Source organism: Equus asinus, chromosome 21 (assembly GCF_041296235.1).
Source record: "Equus asinus isolate D_3611 breed Donkey chromosome 21, EquAss-T2T_v2, whole genome shotgun sequence".
NCBI classification, from domain to species: domain Eukaryota; kingdom Metazoa; phylum Chordata; class Mammalia; order Perissodactyla; family Equidae; genus Equus; species Equus asinus.
Window position 1 is genome coordinate 10,476,203 of NC_091810.1, and position 21,022 is coordinate 10,497,224.

At 51.9% G+C, this 21,022-nt stretch overlaps 1 protein-coding gene across 7 annotated transcripts in view; it reads left to right on the forward strand.

Annotated features, from left to right (window-relative positions):
• Positions 1-301: 301 nt before the first annotated feature.
• Positions 302-21,022, forward strand: part of CFAP100 (cilia and flagella associated protein 100) — a 66,302-nt gene continuing 45,581 nt past the window's right edge. For 2 of the 7 annotated variants that reach the window (XM_014846090.3, XM_014846091.3), the window contains exons 1-3: positions 302-447; positions 1,351-1,463; positions 20,085-20,162. In XM_014846090.3, the coding sequence (XP_014701576.2) occupies positions 1,415-1,463; positions 20,085-20,162 (127 nt within the window). In that variant the 5' untranslated portion in view covers positions 302-447; positions 1,351-1,414. Of the gene's footprint in view, positions 448-595; positions 828-1,350; positions 1,464-20,084; positions 20,163-21,022 lie in introns of those variants that run through there. The other 5 variants (XM_070493562.1, XM_044755086.2, XM_070493560.1 and 2 more) reach the window with 5 other exon arrangements.

The following is a 21,022-nucleotide window of genomic DNA, read 5'->3' on the forward strand; positions in this document are numbered from 1 at the left end:
GGAGGGCTTCTTACAACCCAGCGTGCCGGCTCACGCAAAGTTTCTGCTTCAGGAGTGGGGCCAAACGTTCGCTTTCCTAACGAGTTCCCAGCGTTTCTGATGCCTCTGGCCCCGGGGACCACACTTCACGAACCACCCCTCTAGAAAGGGAGGTCCACTCCGCAGAAAGGATCAGGTGTATTTCTGCACCACGTGCGTCCCGAGGTGAAGGTCGAGTAAATGAACAAGGGAACGAGAGACAAAGAGCAAGAGCGGCGCGGAACAACCAAGGAGGGAGAAAGGAAATGCCTTTCCAGGCCCCACCCCGGCCGGCCCTGCGGCCTTTGTGACGTCACCGCCCGTCTCCCGGAGGAGGGTTGCCATGGCGACGTAAACGTAGCGCCGCGCGGCGCGCGGAGCTGGGACCCGCGGCACGAAAGCTTCCGAGCGAGCCCAGGCGCGCGGCCGGTGGGTGCGCGGGGCCGGGGTGGGGGCGCGCGGGGTCGGGGGTGCGCGCTGGGCCCCGGGCGGGCTCTTCGGCGGTCCTCGCAGAGCCTCTTTGCAAGGCTCCCCGCCCTTGCTTAGTCTTTCTTTGCTTGCTTTATCACCTACCTAGCCATCTAGCCATCCGTCCTCTGTGCACCTTGCTTTGTGGCCCGACGGTGCGTCCGGCGTCTTAGGCTCCGGGGCCCCGCTAACCTAGGCCTTCCTGGCATCCGGACTCCTCTCCGTGGGCGCTGCAGCAGGAATGTGGCTGCAAGGGCGCAAGCTTTGGAGACAAGGAATCTTGGGCTGGAATCCCAGCTGTGGCCCTTCCTGGCTATGTGACTTTGGACACTTCGAGCCAGGTGCTTTGAAGAGCGCCTCTGCTACAACTCAGAAAAGACCCCTTTCTCCTGGAGCCTACATTCTAGGGGGAAATAAGCGTAAACTGATTTTTTAAAGTGATGAATCAGATAGTGGGTAATTGCAGAGAAGAAAATAAAGTGAGGTCATCTGGGGGTGGGAAGAAAACCCACTTTGGATGGGGTGATGAGAGAAGACTTCTGTGAAGGGTGACATTTGAGCTCAGATCTGAAAGGAGAGGATTCTTCCTCCCCCAGCTGGGTGGGAGAGGACATTTTCTGGCTGAAGAGGCAACCAAAGCAAAGGCCCTGAGGCGGACCAAGGTGGGCGTGTTCTGGGAGCAGAAGGGTTAGGCAGGGCAGCTGGAACCAAGTCAAGGAGGGGAGAGAGCATGGAGGGGGAGGAGAGCAGCAGGTGTTGGCCACATGGTGAGCCCTCCGTCAATGCCTGCTGTTCACAGCCACCCAGGGGTGAGGGGCTGTGAGCCTGAGGACAGACTGGCTCAAGCACTGTGTCATTCCCCAGGTTGGAATCTCCTTTAGCCGAGGTCAAGTTTTGCAGCAAGCCCTGCCCTTGATCCTCTGCCCAGATGTTCAAGATCCTGTCTACTATGGTCTCCAAGGGCGCGGCTCACCACAGTAAGTACCAGGCTGCTGCGCACTGTCTCAGAGGTTAAAGACAGCCTTGGGAGCCTGGCACAGTGAGGTCTAGTCTTCATCAAGGGTTAAGGTGATTCTAAATCAGGCCATGAGGTTCCCTAGAAACTCCGTGTGTTGGTTTCCTGGGGCTGCTGTATCCAAGTGCCACCTCAGACTGGTGGCTTAAGCAACAGACATTTATTGTCTCACAGTTCTAGGGGCTGGAAGTCCAAGATCCGAGTGTCCTTGGCAGGGCTGCTTCCTTCTGAGAGTGGTGAGGGAGAATATGTGCCAGCCTCTCTCCTGGCTTCTGGTGGTTTGCTGGTAATCTGTGAAGTTCCTTGGCTTGTGGAAGCATCACCTCCGCCTCTGCCTTCCTCTTCCCACGGCCTTTGAGTGTGTTTGTGTGTGTTGGTTCCAAATTTCCCCTTTGTATTAAGGACAGGAGTCATATTGGATTAGGCGCTGTTGACCTTAAACAGATAGACAGTTATTTCTCCAGCAAAAATGGATTTCTTCGGAAGCAACAAAGAATTGCAATTTGGGGTCTGCCACCATGGCAAAACATGTGCAAGTGCCCTTCAACAGGGCATGAGAAGCTCTTTCATGGAGGGGAAGAAGTTGAGAAGGCTATTGTAAACAGAGGCCATCGAGGAGACTGGGAGTCCCAAGTGTGGTGGCTTTTCACTGGCCGAGCTGCAGCAGTCTCTCATTGGCTAAGCCGTGACCGTCACTCATTGGCCGAGCCGTGACCGTGTCTCCTTGGCTGAGCTGTTGCCGGGAGAGAAGTCTTTCTACTTCCTGTTGGGGATTGTAGTGCATGAGAGCTTCCCCTTCTGGCCTCCTGACTCCATTTTAAATGAGGTTCCAGTTTATTAATTTTCACCGTACCCACCCTACTCCAGCATGACCTCATCTTAGTTACACCTGCAATGACCCTATTTTTAAACAACGTTACCTTCTGAGGTGCTGGGAGTTAGGATTTCAAATATTCTAAAACATTAATTTTGAGGGGGATACAATTCACCCCATAACCGGCCTTAAGGAAGGTATCACAACGGAGGTGGGCCTTTCTCAGCTTTCCTACAGCTGTGGCTACGGGGCGGCCCACGGGAGGTGCCAGCTGGCCCCAGGCCTGTGTATGAAACATCTCCCTCCTCTGGAGCCACACACAGGCTGCCAGGTGCTCCCCCTGGCTGGCAGGGAGGAAAGCTGCTGAGGCACATCTGGGAGCCGCCTGGGCTGAAGTGGGCTAATGAGCAGTGTCATCCACTGTCATCTGTGTGTCAGCTTCTAATTTAATCCGTGTTTGGATGGGTAAAGTATTCCCAAGGTTCAAAATTCAAAAATGTGTTCATAAACCCCTTTGTGAAAGACCTCCCTACCCCTACTCTGTCCCCAGACACCCAGTGTCCCCTCCTCGGAGGCGGCCAGCGTCACTAGTGTCTCTCGTATCCCTGCAGGTGTGTTCCGTGCACATACAAGCAAGTACGACGTATAGATGCAGTGTCTCATCTTCTCACACACACGGCCACACAATGACAACACGCTGGCGCCTTGCTTTTTTCCATTAACCCTCGCCTTGTGGAGACTGTTCCTTATCGGTACAGCACGAGTTCCCTTGTACTTTTGGAGTTCTGAGCAGAAGAGTAATCCAGACCGTGGATATATCACAACTTGTTCAAGCAGGCCACTGTTAATGGGCTTTTAGCTTGTTTCAAAGCATGCGCTGCTACCCGCAGGCGTCCCCACTGTGTGACACTGGCACACTCACTCACTCGCTCTCGCTCACTCTGCTCCAGAGTAAACTAAGTGAAGAAAGGCTGAAATAGGGTTACCCAAAAAAGCAGATAGCTTTGAAATGTTTACAGATAAATTAACTCTAAACACACACAAAACAATGCAACACAATTGTGCTGTCGCAAAACAACCGAAGGATTCGTAAACTATATTGATTCATCCTGTGGTACCAGGAAGGGGGCTAGATAGGGGGTACCCTGTGACCTTCAAGATTGGGTGTATCATCTCCCTTGGAGGTAACTTGCAAACAGGGGGCCTCTCTGAGCTGAGTGACCTGGTCTGGGTTGAGTGCATTTGGGGGGAAACGGGCCAAGCAGGCACGGCCGAGTGGACAGTCCTGGGGCATTGCCAGGCCGGGCCGGGCAGGGGCGCCAAGCCAGGCAGGTGAGTGAAGTCAACCTGGGTGGGGGTGCATCAAGCTAGAGACTCAAGCTAGGAGTAGTGCGAGTCCAGTGTCCTGGGTTCCGCTGCAGGAGCTGGGGACTAAGGTGGGGGCCAGGGAGACTGAGCCCTCCAGGGGTGACTGAGCCCTCCAAGCCTAGGCCGGGTGCAGATGGGGCGTCTGGACCCCAGCCCCAGCCAAAGGGCGGAGGGCAGACACACCTAGTCGAGTGTGTCACCTCTGTGAGCCTCAGCGGCCTCATCTGCGGAATGGGAGCACTGCCTCTTCGCGGGGCTCCTGTGAGATGTAGAGCTCAGCACGATGCTGGGCACACCATAACTGCTGTATCGTAAGTGCCTTACCACGGGAGCCTTATTGACATTGCTGCTGGTGGTGTCTCCGCTGTTACTCGTCTTACACCCACCACTCCACCTCCCGGCCCTCAGCTGCTCTCCAAGTGTGTGAAGCCTGAGTCAGAGGGAGATGCTGAGAGAGTGCAGGACGGCGTTGGGGTGGGGGTCTGGGCAAAGACTTAGCTGGAATTTGACTTCAGAGGAGTGAGGTCTGGGTTTGCTTTTTATTCGCAAACTCTGATGAAGTGCCAGCTGTATGCGGGCACACATTCTAGGTATTGGGATTCAGGGGTGAGTGAAACCGAGGAGTCCCCTCATGGGACTTACACTGTGGTGCGGGAGGCAGGCATTGGCAAACAAACAACCGATCTGTATTTACAACAGCCAAGGAGTGGAGGCAAGGAAAACCGCTGGAAGCTTTGAGCAGGTGGCGTGAGTAGTTTAAATGGGAGGGGTGACCAGGAAGGGCCTCTAGGAGGTGACTGCACCATCTTCAATAACGGTCCTGAAGAAGGAGAGAGTGGGGGAAGAGCATTCTAGGCAGCAGGAAGGCCCAGGAATGGCCCTGAGATGGGAATGAGTGTTAGAGGAAGACACAGAAGGCCAATGTGGACCCCATGGGTAGGGCCTTGTGGGCCATTGGGAGGACTATTTGGTTTTGTTGAGGTGATGGGAAGGGTTTAAGCAGGAAATTGCCCAGTTTCTGGTTTGTATGACTTATGACTAGCGGCTGCTTTGCCCACGGCCTCCCTCAAGACCCCGGGCAAGGCCTCACCCGTGGTGCAGAGGACAGAGGACACTTGATAAAGACCTTGGCCAGGCAGAGGAGCCAGGGAAAGCCCAGAGTGGACTCCAAGCCTTCCCAGTTAGGGCTGGTGGGGGCGAGGATGGCAGGACCTGCCCCCAGCTCTGGCCCCCATGCCTTGCACACCTGCCCCAGTGCAGAGCCAGCTCAGGGAGATGTGGCCTGCAGTTGGTCCCTCCATCTCTGGGGCCCTGACATCCAGGCAAGAACCCAGCCTGAGCCTCATGGGGAGGGGGTGTTCATTGAGTGGCTGAAAGTATTTTCCAAGAGGCAGGCATGGGAGGAGGAGGCTGGAAAGGTCCATCCTGCTGAAGGAGCCTCACTCACCAGGCACAGACCCCAGAGGGCACGCCTGCTGCCCCTCAAGTCCACATTCCCCACACTGGGAGCGTCAGAGGAGGGTGTGAGAGCCAGAGAGATCTGTTAAACCCACAGAGGGCTGGGCCTTCCCTGACATCCCTGACTAGGGGGTGGGCGAAGGCTGGATGCAGTAGTTTAATTTGGCAATTTTAGGAAACATGGTTTTAAGTGACCCAAACTTCATCTGGGGAGCTGCCAAATGGGGCCATCTGAAGCCCAGCTGGTGGCCAGGTGGGAGGAGCGGGCGTCCACATGTCAGGCCACACCTACTATGTGTCAGGCACTGTGGCAGGCTGTGGTTGCAGAGGTGGTGCCCGCTCTCAGAGAGTTTGGGGAGATGCAACAAACAGCTGTCCCCTCTGTGCTTGCTCCATTCCTGCCACTCTGGCCACTGTATGCCTTGGGCAGGACAGGCACAGTCCCCTCAGCATCTAGGTAACACCGTCCCCTCTGCCCAGAATGCTCTCCCCCTAGATTTCTCTGTGGCTCCCTCCCTCACTTCCTCCAGAGGTTCATTCGATGTCACCCTCTCAGCGAGCCTCCCCTCTACATCCATTTCAGTCACGGAGCAGCCCGCCCTTCCTGCCTTCCTCCTCACGCTTCCCTGCTGTGTTTCTGGTTGGCACTCACCACCACCACCTGCCTCACCCTTCCTCGTTTATCTTGCTTGTCACTCTCTCCCCAGTAGAACGTAAGCTCCATAAAGGAGGGGTGTCTGTCTGTCTTGTGTGCTGTTGTCTCCCCAGAGTCTGGCACATAATAGGCCCTCAAGAAAATTCTGTCAGGCTGAAAGTTTTCCCCCAAGATCAGAAATAAGACAAAGGCATCTGCTTTCCCCACGGCTCTTCAACATTGTACTGGAAGTTCCAGCCGGAGCACTTAGATGAGGAAAGGAAGGCAAAGGCGTCCAATTTGGAAAGGAAGAAGTGAAACTGTCACTATTCACAGAGGACGTGATCCAATATAGAGACAATCCCCAAGGATCCATAAGAAAGTGGCTAGTGCTAATAAATGAATTCAGCAAAGTTGTGGGCGTGAGATCAACACTCAAAAGTTGGTTGTGTTTCTATACACCAGCAATGAACAGTCCAATGTGGAAATTAAGAAAGCAATTCCAGGGGCCGGTCCGGTGGCGCAGCGGTTAAGTTCGCACGTTCCACTTAGGTGGCCCGGGGTTCGCTGGTTCAGATCCCGGTTGCGGACATGGCACCGCTTGGCAAGCCATGCTGAGGCAGGCATCCCACATATAGTGGAGGAAGATGGGCACGGATGTTAGCTCAGGGCCAGTCTTCCTCAGCAAAAAGAGGAGGATTGGCAGCAGATGTTAGTTAGCTCAGGGCTAATCTTCCTCAAAAAGAAAGAAAGAAAGCAATTCCATTCACAATGGCGTCTAAAAAATAAACATCGAGGAATGGGGTGACATCATGGGAGGTGGCAGAGTAGGAAGATCCAGGAATCAGTCTCTCCACCAAAACAACATTTGAGCTGGCAGGAACGATCAGAATCCAAAATGGGAGCGTGGAGGCTTGCACTTTCCAGGAAAGGAGGCAATGAGGAGGCTGGGAAATTTTGGTGAATTTTGGCATTTTGTGGAAAGGCTGCCAGTTTCTATTCTCAGCCTCCAGCTCGGCAGCAGTGGGAAGGGTGGCCCACATGCCTGGTGTGGCTTGCTGGTGCCAGGGTGCACAATAAGGACTTTGTCCTCCCAAATTGAGGCTGTATGTTGATTGCTGAGGGGCCACACAGAGGCTGGTCATTATTTCAACCCCCACAAGCTAGACCGACTTCCCTGCAGAAAATGAGCGACAGGTGATCCAGATGCTTTTTTTCGATAAGGAGAGAGCAGTCAAGTCAAGCAGTGTCACACTGAGGTGGGGTGTCTGTGCCCAGGAGTCTGGGAAGACCTCTGGTGTGGGAGCAGTTGAGAGAGACAGCCTGCTGTTCAAAGGGCCTGAGGGGGCGCGCTCCAGGCAGAGGAGCTGCCGGTGCAGAGGTCCTGGGGCCTGAGTGAGGAAGCAGGAGACTGAGCGGCTGGAGCAGAGGGATGGAGGGAGGGGGAGAGGGGTAGGGGATGAGGGCAGAGAGCCCTGGGGGAGTGCGTCTATGCTGCGATGGCAAGCTTCTCCATTTAACCCCGGTGCTGGAGCTCTTTGCCTCCCTTGGAGTCCCTGCTCTGTGCTTTCTAGAGACTGCGGAGATGTCCATGCTGGGACACACCAGCCTCCACTAGACCTCTCTCCCGAGGGCCACTTCCCTTCCAGTGGGTACTGAATAGACCCCTGGACATGCACCTCCCCACAGTCTCTGGGATAAACCAGAAGAGGGGTTGCTGGGTCAAAGGACCTGGACGTCCTTTATCTGCACAGCTTCGGTCTAGAGGGCCTGGCTCAGGACCAGGCTGGCTGCTGAGAAGCACCTGGAGCAGGGCTTGCGCAGAGCTGAGGGCGACTGTCGCCTCTTGGCTGCTCCGCTGACCACAGGTACTCTCCTTGAGGCTTGAACGCAGTCACCTGGCCACCAAGCGGGAGGCCTCCAGGAGGGCAGGTCTTCTTCTTTTGCTGTGCCCGAGGGAGAATGGGGATGGGTCCGGGGCCTGCCTGGGACCCGCTCCCTGAGGAGCCCGGCCTGAGGACGGAGGGCCGTACCTGGTTCACAGCCCCTGGGGAGAGCAGACCCAGACCTTTCTCTCATGGCCTCCGGCCCGGGGCTTCCAGAGGGTAGCACTGTGCAGTGTCGGAGTCAGACAAGGGCGCTGGATCGCGGCTGGGCCTTGGTGTCGCGGAACTCTTCCCTCTTGGTTCCCTCGGCTCCTGAGGAACAAGGGTGATGCGGACACATCTCCCGTGTTTTGTGGGGACTAGATGAGGTGGTCCCAGGGCGGAGCTGAGCCAGGGCCAGGCACACGGCGCGTGAGCTCCTGCAGTCCTGCAGGAGGGCGGCCGTGCTCCGGAGCCAGGGTGGCTGGCCTTGGGCAGGCGGAGAGGGCAAGAGGGACTCTGGGAAGAAGCACAGGCAGAGGCACAGAGTGGATGGACAGGCTGTGGGTGAGGCCACACCATCGGCTAGGAAGGTACGCTGAGGACAAGCACGAGGCCCTAAACACCAGGCTGGGCCTCGGTGGGCAGTGGGCAGTCACTGAAGGCTTGTGAGCCAGGAGTCGCCCTGAGGCGGGTAGGGCACAGGAGGGCCAGCAGATGAGCACCCAGAACAGGGCAGCAGAGTGCAGGGGAGGCTGGTGAGGGATGGGAGGGGCTGGGGGAGCAGGAGGTGGCGCTGGGCAGGGTGGAGCAGGTCTGGGGGAAACTTGCAGCACCGTTTATGCCTGAGCTGGAGGTGCCTTTGGGACCTGCCAGAGGCCTGGTGGCCTGTTGGAGCTTTAGAGGAATTCTGCAATATTGGTTTGCGAGTCATCTAAATACAGACCAAAATGACAGATGTGACAGCCATGCCACCTCCACTTATTCAAGGCGCCTCCTCCCCTGGGCTTCCAGGTAGCCATGCTGCCCGCCCAGCCTGCACGCTCTGGCCGCTCCTTCTCAGCCTCCAGGCGGGGCCTCATTCCTCTCACTGACCCCTGACCCACAGCTCCCCTTGCTGGGGCTGCAGACTCTAAGTGACCTCATGCAGCCCCTGCATTTCATTGAGTTTAAGACCAGCATTAGTTTACACATCATGAAGAAAGTAAAAAATGTTGCCAAAAAGGGCTAAACACTGCCTTAGAATTTTTATTTATTTTGAAGCAGCCCTTTTAGACTAATTCAGATGTGGGTTTCTAGCGTATATCCCACGTGTGCATACATAAAAAATAAGTGAAATTACTCAGTTGAAGTGTGTATTCTTGAAACCTCTTTGCATGCCTAATTCAACCCTCTGGAGTCACTCTGACCCTGTGCGAGGTTCCGCTCTGGAGCCCCCTGGGCTGTGCAGCATTGTCATCCCGGGGCTTTCAGCCAGGATGCCCGCTCTGCACACTGATGTGTGTGCACAGGAGAGCCAACTACATCCTCTGGATGCACAACGAATTTAGACACTTCCCGAGCTCAGTGATCGGAAAATGGTGGCGACTCCCATCTCCAGCCTGATCCCTCCCTCGAACTCCACACTCACCTGGCTGCCTGCTCGGCACCCCAGGAGGGCCCAAAGCAGCCCCAACCTACCCTACAGCAGCCTGATCCCTCCCTGCTCCCACCAGACACCCCACCGCGAAACTGTCACCTAGGTGCCCAAGCCAACAACTGAGGAGTCACCCCCAACTTCCAAGGTCCAGCATGTCCACCACCCCACCAGCTGCCAACCAGCCTAGACCCAGCTACAGCAGCCCCCAAGCTCTCAAAATCACACCTTGAATCGTGTCATTCCCCTGCTTAAACCTTTATGTGACTTCCCATTGCTCTTACAATGAAACCCAGGGTTCTTCCGTGGCCCATGGGGACCCAGCCACCTCTCAAGCCTCATCCTCCCACGCTCCCTAAGCTCGCACTGCGCTGTCCAGGAGAGAGACATCACACCCGCCCTGTCTGCTCTCTCTTGCTTCAGTGACCCCATGCCAACTTGTCACTTCCCTCAGGTCTCTGCTGAAATGTTGCCTCTGCCGTGAGGTCCTCCCAGACTGCCCTATTTGCTGGAATTTCTCCTCTCACTTGCCCTTTACCCTGCTTTGTTTTTCTATATAACACTTATCATGGCCCAATGCTCTACCATATTTTTGTTTGTTTGTTATCTGTCTAGAATGTAGACTCAGAGAAGTCATCCCGGCACGTGCAGCAGCACCTGACACAGAAAGTGCCAATAAACAGTGGCTAGACAGATACTGAGTGAGTGATGGTCACACCCCGTGCCCACAATCCCAGAGAGGACCATAGTCCCCTGGCACCAAGCCCAGGCACTGTTCTGAAGCCCCCAGGGTGGCTGCACAGAGGCCTGGCTGCCTTCTTGGTATCATCACTGATAAGGAGCTGGGGAGAGGTGATGGGTGAGACAGGTGTGGTTCCTGTTGTTTTAAAATGCAAGTTTCATTATCATTCAGGTATGGTGAAGCCAACAGATCGGGAAATGCCTGCCATTGGGAAGACAGTTGGTTACTTACAGATCCCTAGAAACAGGACTTCAGGCACACTGCAGGGCCATGTGGGGAAGCACCAGGGTGGTCGGGAGGCAGAGGGAGTGAGGAACTGTGGGCAGGAGCCTTTACTGTGGTTTCTGCAGGAAGTAACAGCGAGGCCGGGTGAGCAGGCTCAGGATAGGCTGGTCTGGATGACTTCACAGGCTCTGGGGCATGGGGCTGTCCTGAGCTGTCTGGGACCTGCCCTGGGGATCAGGGCAGGGGGTAGTGGCCCCAAGGGTGAGAGTCCAAGAGGAGGTGGGGTGTGGGCTCTGGATTGGTTGGTTTGCATTTGAAAAGCAGGCCTTGGGTGAGTCATTTACTCTCTATAGGGACTGGCTGATGGGGGCACAGCCCCTCCAGGTCAGCCAGGTCCAGATGTTAAAGCATCAGACACAGAAAGTGATGGACATGGTTGGTGCCCCTGCCCTCGAGGAGTTTCCTGCCTCATAAAGGGAGCAGTGGCAGACGTCTAAATAACGGCAGATGGGATGCATGCTGGGAAGGGGAGGGCTGCCTCTGGGGGGCATGAGGCGGGCCCTCTGGTCTGGACGAGGTAGTCAGGGGGACTTCCAGAGAAAACGACAGACCAGGAAGGTGTTGGCTGATGGGGGCTTGGTCTAGCATGGGGTGAAGAGGCAAAGGGGACAGCATGTGGCAGTGCCTGCGTCTGAGAGAGGCTTAGCCTGTCCAAGGGTCCGTGAGAGGGAGGATGGTGGCTGGATAAGAAGCTGCAGAGGTTGCCGGGTGAGCTCACACACGGTCTCCCAGGTCACGTTTATTTAGGTCCTGGTCCTACAACCCCCAGGGTGCCACTCAAGGGTGTATCAGTCCTCTCTTGCTGTGTAACAAATTTCCTCAAAATTTAGTTGCTTCAAACAACAGTAAACATATATTAGCTCACAGTTTCTGTGGGTCAGGAGTTCATGAGGGGCTTAGCCTGGTGATTCTGGCTCAGGGTGTCTCATCTGCAGTCATCTGAATGCTTGACCGGGCTGGAGCATTGGCTCCCACGCAGCCTCACTCGCACAGCAGCTGGCTGCAGGCCTCAGTTTCTCCCCACACAGTTCTCTCTGTAGGCCACTTGAGTGTCCTTCCAATATGGCAGCTGACTTCCTACAGAGCAGGTGATCCAAGAGACAGCAAGGCAGGACCACAATGTCTTCTGTGATCTCACGTCAGAAGCCACACAGTGTCACTTCCACAGTTGGTGACACAAGCCATCCATGATTCAGAATTGGAGGGGGCTACAGAAGGTCATGAATGCTAGGAGGCCAGGGACATTGGGGGCCATCTTAGACTTTGGCCATCACAGAGGATATAAACACACGATCAGTTTTGTGAATTGTGTTTTAAAATAATCTGCCAGGCTGCTAGGGGGTGGGGAGGCGGGTTGGTCAGGATTTGATGTGGGAGTGGTCCATGGAGGGGAAATCACAGAAGACAGACACGGTGGCTTAGAGGAGGGTTGTGGGAGGGAGGGAGGGAGGGAGGGAGGTGGATGGACTGAGTGCTTTCCAGGAGAGTCCGTGGGACTTGGTGCCTGACTGGATGGGGGCATGGGAGAGGAGGAAGGCTCAGGGGTGACTCTCTCTTAGGTAAGAATACCTGAGTGTCATGTGCTGTTTGCTGAGGTGGCACAAAGCAGGGGAGGAGTGGGTCTTACGGGAGCAGGAGGAAGACAGGGATGTCAGGTGGATGTGCTGAGTTCAAGTGCCTATGGGAACCGCCAAGTGGAAACCCCAAAAAGGCTGCTGTGGATGGAGGCCTGGAGTCTAGGAGAATAGAGAGAGATGTATGTCGCTGGCAAATAGATGGAAACTGAAGCCATGGTTGTGGGCGAGACAAAGAACAGCTCAAGACACAGCCTGAAGCCCCCTGACAGGTGGAGGAGCTTACAAAGGAGGCCGAGAGAGCAGCTGGACAGGCCAGAGGGAGACCAGAGCCCACGAAGGGGCTATGAGAAGGAGTGCGTCTGAGCGGGCTTAGTGACCTCTGCCAGAGCAGGAGTGGCCTGCTGGCCTGGGGGCAGAAGGCAGACTCCCTCGGGGTTAGGGAGGGGAGGCAAGTGGAGGCAATGAATTTGGCCAGCTCTCAAGGGGTGGCTGCAAATGAGAGGCAGAAGGGGACATGGCAGTCAGAAGTGGGCCATGGAGCTGGGTAAGGGCCATCACCAGAATCCCAGCAGGACACAGAAGGTCCACACAAGTGGAATAATTTGGGGAACATATAAGGAAGGGACTGTGGACAGAGGCCGGGGAAGCAAAGAGGGGTGATGTGGTGCTCAGTTAACAGCGGGAGCCTTGCCCACCCCTGGGTCTGAGAGAGCAAAGGAGAGACATGCTCCAGAAGCCAAAAGGGGCAGCTGCATGAAAGGACAACTCCATACTGAGCAGTGGCTGTGGGGGAGGGACGCAGCTGCCAGGCAAGCTGTCGGCTGGGGGCTGGGCTCACATGCCCTGACCGGTGTCTCCTTTCCAGGCAGCTCCAGCGGCTGCCTGTCAGAGGTAAAGATGCGCCAGTCCCACAGGGAGCCCCAGGGCACAGGGCGGGGGGAGGCAGAATGGCTTACGTTATACTTATAGTTAGGTTACATCTTTGGAAACAGAATTGATCAGAGAATCTCATGTTATAGATCAGTGTCAGTAACCAGAATTAGGACTTTGACTCAAATGCAAATTCAAATGAAAATCTCCAAAAACGAAATTTCCTTCCTTCCTCCTTCCTTCCTCCCTTCTTTCCCTCCTTCTTTCTTTCCTTCCATCTGCCCTTCCGTCCATGCTTCCTTCTTCCCTTCCTTTCCTCCTTCCTTCCCTCCCTCCTTCGTTCCTTTTTCCCTTTCTTCCTTCCTTCTTTCCTTCCTTTTTCCCTTTCTTTCTTCCTTCCTTCCTTCCTCCCTCCCTTCCTCCTTCCATCTTTCTGTCTTTCTTCCCTCTCTCCCTCCTTCCCTTCCTTCCTTTCTTCCTTTTCCCACTTACAACTAGTTAGGTGCTGCTGGACAAAGGTAAACCATAGTAAATTGGTCTTGCTTCTGTATGCTCTCGCCCCTAGCTGGGACTGAGCATGCAACCTGTGCTCAGAAAATCCTCAGACTTTGTGGTGCATTCAAATTGCTGAGACGCTTGTCAGGACGCAGACTCTGATTCAGTAGGTCTGGAGTGGCCTGGAATTTTGCATTTCTAACCAATTCTGGGAGATAGCAGTGCTGCTAGGAGAGCCATTTTGGATCTAGAGGACCTACCTGGGCACATTTCCAACCTAGAGAGAAAGAGAGAGCAGTTCTGAAGAGCTGGAGGGCCCAGAGCTGGAGGGGACATTTTATGGAGCACCCTAGTGCAAAGTATCCAAATCCTTGGCTGAGATGGTGGTAGGGGGTCAAGGAGGCCCGACAGGCCCCACCAAGCTGGGGAAAGGGCATGTGGCCCCAAGAAGTAGGGGACACAAGGGTGTTGGCAGCAGAGAGGAGCGGCTCAGCCAGAGTGCTACTGAGATGCTGAGTGTCAACTTAAAAAGCAAATTCGCCTACTACTTTACCATCAAAACGAGCGTATTTGGGAATAGCCAAAAGAATGGCAATCCAGGATATGCATGCTGTGGTGAGGCGTGGCAGATCCAGAAACAACAGGTGTTCGCCACCGCACAGACACCTCTTTATTCAGCAAGTAGATAATCCAGGGCCGAACGATTCTCTACAACTACCTCGGCCAGTGAGTGAAGGGACCATTGCTGAGCTGAAATGGCTTTGGCTGTGGCGCCGGCCAACTCCTCTGGTGTCAGGGAGAGCGTTATTGGCACTCACTCCAATCCATGGGGAGAAAGCTCTTCCCATGGAGGCAAACCCAGAGTCACCTATGCCTCCTGGGAGTTCTCATTTAGAGCGACCATGCAGATTCAACGGCAGAGACAATGAGAGGTCTCTGTTTGGTCATGCAGAGAGAACAGGACAGTGGATACAGCAAGGGCACGCTGTCCTTCTGTTCCCCAGCTGTCAGGGCAATGAGTTGCCCAGGCAGAAAGGCCATTACTGAAAACTCCACAGATGAAGAGGTAACCAGCGGGTGCACACGAGGCTCCCACGTCAGTGACATCCTCTGTAGACTCGTTCATCAGCATAGAGCGTTCGCCTCGTGTAACCAAGGCTCAGACGCTGTGTTGTTACATGCCGAGAGGTTGCCTGAATACACGGATATGTTGAGAAATTCACAATTCTACTTACACTGATTGTCCCACAAAATTTTTCATACAAATATTCAAAAGATCTTGTTTTCTCCTTGCAAGGTTGGGTGAACTTAAAGCAATAAATGAGTTTAGGTGGCCTTACCACCCCGAGTCGGTAAAATGGGCCAGCAGAGCATTTTACACAAACAGCAGCGGCGGAATCCCAGTGAAATTCCTTCTAGGGTGAGCTGAGGGTCGTTACTGTCTTGGACACACTGAGCTTTCCAATGGCAAGTCCCACAATCAGAGAGGTTCCCCCTTTTGGGAGGGATTAAGAAATGTCGGCAAGGGCATTGCCCTTCCAGGAAAGAGAGGGAGAAAATAAAGAAACAACAGTGGAAGAGGGTGCCCAGGCCTGGTCCACTCATCCTGGGAAAGCTGTCTCCCTCAGACGTCGGCTGCTTCTCTTCCTGGTCAGTTTGATTTGAGGTCCCCAGTGTTTGTTCAGGACCAGATGTCAGGAGGAGCCTTCTTCAGCTGTGAGATGTGCACCCAAGGCTCGAGTCCCTGAAGTCTGGCTGCCATCTGGGTAGAGAGGAGGGCCTGGTGTAGTCCCTCCCAAGGAGATTTCAAGGGCAGTAAAAGTGGAAATGTCAGTTTGGAGTATCACAGCCAGGCATTTAAGGAGACTAGAAGAATTTAGGGTCCAGCCCAGGTTACAGGTATAACAACACCTTAAAGACAGTAAACAGGGCTAGAATCTAATATCTACAAACGTGCAAGCATAATTTCTCTCTCCACAATTACCCCCATTTTTATAAAAGATAATTGTAGTAAAACTCATTTGTATTAAGCTTGGCCTGATTATTTATATAAGTGTAGCGAGCCTAGTGATCGACCCTACAAGCTCTTTTTTAAGATTGCTTTGCTGGCTCTTGTAAGCAAGGTACTAGGTCGATTATTCAAGCAGTTCCTTAAAGCTGTGAGCCATGTCTGAGTGTCTGTACATCTTTCCTGAATATGACATTCTAGTCAAAGCCTTGGTGACGGAGCCAATAATTCCAACTGTGTCCTGTTTCCAAGGAGAACAGACCTTCACTGAACCCGTGCAAATACACATATTGTCACGAAAAGGATACTTACGAGTTTCCAAATTCTGGAGGGATTAGGTAGAGAGAAAAAAATAAATGCTTCAACCCTTGTTGCAAAGTACACTTTACCAAATTGCTGTAAGTTATGGAGAGCTTACAGGAGAGGAGAAAAAGGAGCCTTGACATCTGGGAACCAAACATCAGAGCAGTCAGCCCTCCCCAGAAATTCCCACCCAGCTCAGTGTTAGGATCTTAAAGTTACCAAAACCTGTGTTCCAGAGTACTTGTCAGTCTCTTCCATGAATCTCTTTGAAAATGAAACATTTTTATAAAAGCATCAGAGTAAAACAATAACTTTTGTAACTGACAAAAGACTTAAGGCAGTTGACAAGGAAATTTGGGTATTTTTATGACATCCATTTTAGGTAGTAACTAAAATTACAGGTAATAACATTGTATTAGGACATATCAGATTTTTAGGAATTTTATACAATTTCTAGAACATTTTTTAGTAACACTCACCCATACAATATAAGCTAAAAAGGTATGGTGCTCATGAAATTTGACATACCACTTAAACCTAATTAGTGTAATATTTGTCTTTTATAAGGTGAGGGAATAAACGTTTTGAGATGTCTTAAGTGCCTCTGGAAAATCTCAAAGTTACATCCAGGTTGAAAAGATGTCATTTAGAATTTGAATATTTTGGGAAGCTTGCCAAAAATCTCAGAGCGTTTGAACACTAGACCAAATAGGATCACAGGTCATTATGAAATAATACTTAAGTATCTATTTGACCAAAGTTACAATAACAGGTTTCAAAGGTAACTATAAAAGGTCACATAGTGTGAGCAAAACTTAACTTCTCCAAAATTAAGATGACTCAGTTTTCATAAGGAAAGACTTGATTTAAAAACAAACAAACAAACCACACACACACAGGATATTTTGAGAAAACGTAAAATCTCTGTTTTCTAGGCATATTATGTAAGGTGAGGAAGCTTTCACAATCTGTTTCACCAGCAGCCCAATAGCCCAAGAAAACCTTGTCCTTTTAACAGAAAAGAAAGCCAAATTTTAAGGTTGCATCAGCTTATTTTGAGATTATAATTCATTCATTGCAATCTCAGCCCGCCCTGACTGCTCATAAAATTCTTTTCCCAAGATTTCTTTTCATAAATCTTCTACAACTTTCTTTGTATGCTCAGATTTTGTCTTAGTCTTTCTTTTTCCCATTCTGAGATAACCAGTCTCTCTTTAGGATGAAATAATTTTCCCTCAACAGAATCCATTTCCATTCCTCATTCCTTCTTTCACTGAAACACACATCCTGCTTTCCTTGCTTACAGAGGTGCTTCCCTTTTTGTTTCTAGCTGCTTTTGTTACATAGATTAGAATTCTTAACCCTTGGAATCCCCAATTCCTAGTGAAAACTAAGAAGTGAGCAATCGTGGACTGGCAGATTTATAAATACATTTCATAATTTCTAGGAGTATCTCTCCTTTGGAACAGTGCAATCTTTGAGTGTGACACAAGACATGGTTACCAACAGACCCAAATTTATCTTTAGCTTCTTTGCACTAGGAAGTCAAAAGTAGATAAACTATGTTTAGTAATTAATGTCTTAACATTTTATCTTGTTTGGAAAATTATTTAGGTATTCAATGACTATCCATTATTTAGTTTAATTTAGTATAAACTCTGATCTTATTTACATTTCTTTTAATTACTTGCTTTTAACAATCATGCTTGGATTAGACATTAACAGCCAATAGCTATTAAGTTACTTTCCTGCTGACAAATTGTGAAACAGAGAGCACGAGCCTTCTTGACCGGTAAACCCAGCAGAGAAAAAGTTGCTTATTTGCATTTACACCCAATACTAACGACTCTGAAGACACGCCTGTTTTTTAATATACATCAATAATCTTAAACTGGCTTTCGTTTACTAAAGATTAATCCTGGATCACATAAACTCGAAAAGCATTTGAGTTAGTTTCTACCATATTTCTGAGCCTTAAAAATACTTAACTTAGGGGCTGGCCTGGTGGCACAGTGGTTAAGTTCACACACTCTGCTTTGGCGGCCTGGCCTTCGTGGGTTCGGATCCCGGGTGTGGACCTACACACTGCTCATCAGGCCATGCTGTGGCAGCACCCCACATACAAAGTAGACGAAGATTGGCACAGATGTTAGCACAGGGACAGTCTTCCTCAAGCAGACTGGCAACACGTTTAGCTCAGGGCCAATCTCCCTCACTAGAAAAAGAAGAAAAAAACCCACTTAACTTATAAGTGCTTAATTTCAAGCCAATTAAAAAGAACTTTCCACAAATCAATTCTAGCATTACCAGCAAGAGGCAGAAAAATATCACATCTCTATAACACATATCCACACACAGACACATAGGCAGACATAAACACACATCTCATAGTTTATAGTTTAAAACTTTAGCTATGTCTCAAAGATTCAACATTTGAATCCTCAGAGTGTCTGATTTTAAAGGCGTAGGTTTTCCCAGAGGAGAAGAGAAGAAAATGGTATTGGGGTGGAGCCAGGCACAGGATGGCTGCTGGGGGTTGAGCCTGAGACAGAGGGGTTTCGGAAGACAAGAGGGTGCCTGAGACAAAGAAGAAGGGGGAGGGGAAAACGAGGCTTCAAAAGCCAGTTTATTCTCCCTGTTTTTTAGTTATTTTGGCTGATTTAGACAAGGTGTCCTGTAGCGAGGTGATCTAGAGCTCTGTGTGTGTCCAGAGGCCTCCAGGTGCCAATGAAGATAGACACCATTCATTTTGCTTAATTTTAGAGCCACGGTCTTCCAGTTTGGTTTAGGAAAAGTGAGTTGGGGAGATGGCAAGTTCCCCATAATGGCCGTTGTAATTCCAGACTACTCTCTGCCAGTTTAGCCCTCTTGGTTAAAAATGCCCATGTCGGGGGCCCACAGGTCTTAAACATAAACCCAGCCAGGGTCCCTGAAGGAGGGTTTCCCTAAGAACATTTAGATGGCTGGGATCCCATTCTGAAATTTCCTCTGAAAACCCAAGAAAGTTGCTAGAGTCCTACCCCTGACCCCAAAGGAATCTACAAGCAAAAGAAAGTTGCCAGATTCCAGCCCGGATCCCAAAAGGAACCTGAAATCCAAAGAAAACTGGATTCTCAGCCTGAGCCCCAAAGGAACTGTGCCACCTTCAGAAAACAACTGAGTCCTCACCCAGGATGGAGCCTTGAACCCAAGGACAGAGCCTTGAACCTGGAGAGACAAAGTCCCTCCCCCAAGAGGACAACGCCTCCTGATCCCAAATAAAGTCAGAGAGCTCAGGATGCAGAGGGAGCGGAGCTGGGAATCTGGGAAGAGACTCACCAGAGCGAAAGCAGGAGGCAGCTCACAGCAGCGATGAGCACAGGGGCTCGGTGTGGGTACCTCACTTAATTCTGGTGGTGCCTGTCTCTTGGGGGACACCTCCTTCAGATCCCACTTCTGATACCATATATGTTAAATTTTATTAGGGTTTGGCTTATTTGTTTTTGGTTTTGGTCTTTTTAAATAACAGTGGTATCTTCTGATTTCTATGGTATGGTTAATTAAAGTTTACTACCTGGAAATTTAACCTTATAGCCACTAAGGAAGATAGAAAACAGTAAACCTGCACTCCTGAGTTCTCCACAGTCCTCACCACTCCCTATTGCCTCCTCTCCCTTTACCATTATATATTCTGCTTGGCCCTGAAGTCACTTGAGTTTTTGGCCCCAAGCCCTGACCTTCCTGACAGTCCCCCAAGACTCCTCTCTTCCTCACTCTTCCCACATCCCATCATTCATCTGCTCAGGGCTTGGCCCTTGGGATCATAGCCCCCACCTCCCAGGCCCTGACTTCGCCCTCACCATCCCAGGTCGCCCTCCCTCACATTGGTCCAAGAGAACCGGCTCCCTGAGCTGCCCCCAGAGCACACCTCCGGGCTCTCTGGCAGCCCCCACCCCTCTGCCCTCCTGGGCAGGCTGTCCTTCCTGGCTGGCATAGAGTGGAATCTTCAAGCAACAAAGGGTTCCTGAGTTGGGGTGGGAGGGAGTATTTGGCCAAATGCCTCCTTCCTTGTGGGTATGGGTTAATGAGAGAGCAACTAGGAAATGGGGGTCTGCCTGGTCCATCCCAGCCCCAAGGGACGCCGTGGGAGGCTCACAGCAGAAGCCCTGGCTACCTGGCCAGGAGTCAGACACTTAGGGCCCTTGGGCCCTGAAAATGGTCCTGCACAACTCTTAAGTAACAAATTGAAGGATGTGACAGGGAAGGCACGAAACACCTCTGTGTGCCAGGCATGTATGCTAGGGACTTTTGTGGCCATTTTCTTGCACAATTCTTACAATTTCCCAGCAAAGTCAGCATGATCATCTCAGGTATGGAAACTGAGGCTCAGAGAAGCCCAGTGACCTGCCAAGCCTGCCCAGCAGGCAGGTGAAGATGCTGGGACTGAAGCCCTGCTGTGTCTGGAGTCTCTCCCCAGCCTGACCCTGTGTGCATAGCTATCATGAGCTGGCGAGTCACGTGCTGTGGCCTCACTTTTGTGTCTCCCCAGAGAACAGCCTGGAATCCGCAGACAACAGTTCCTCTTCAACCATTGAAGGAAAAAAGAGACATGTGAAAAAAGACAAAGGTAACCCTGGAGTTGGGAGCTGAAGTCCCAGTTGGCAGGAGGGAAACTCTCTGCCTCAGCCCGTCGATGCCTTTAGACCTAGTCTCCAGTGCAAAGGGTGGAGGAAGTGCTTCTGTTTCCATTAGGAACTGGGTTACTGAGACCTGAAATAACAGGAACATAAACAAAATAGGATTTCTTTTTCCTCCAGTAATGGGAAATGTAGGAGGCAGTCCAGGGCTCCATGAGGCTCCATCAACAGCAGCTCTACAAAATCATCCAGGGTCCCAAGTCTTTCTGCTCCAAGATCTTTATCATTAGGGCTTTCAGTCACAAGGTTGTCACATGGTCACAAAATGGCTGCTGCATTTCCAGCCATCGCATCTGATTCCAGACAGGGAGAAGGAGCAAAGGGAAAGGCAAAACTGCCCACCTGCCAACTCCACCCTCTCTGGGAAAAGACCCTTCCCAGAAGCCCCACCCAACAATTTCTGCCTACATACCATTTGTCATGAGGCCATCAATATCTGCAAGGGAGGCTGAGAAGTATAGCTTTTCAACTAGGCACATGGCTGCCACCTGTTAGGAGAAAGGAGGGTAGGCAGCTAGCTGCATGCCTCTCTCCTCTGAGCCCCTCCTCTGTGCTCCATGCCTTGGCTTCCCCGACTCCCTCCTGGGTCCCGCGATGCCCCCGCCCTCCAGCCCTGTGCTTAGGGTCTGACCCTCCTGCAGAGGTGTGCAGATGTGCGCACGTTCCCTGAGCCTGTCTCTCACAGGCCCGGCTGGCAGCCCTCAGCCCGCCTCCACCCCCGATTCCTCTTTCTTTTGATTATGAAAACGCAAGCCTGCTGAATGAAGTAGAGACTAAGTCCAGAGACTCC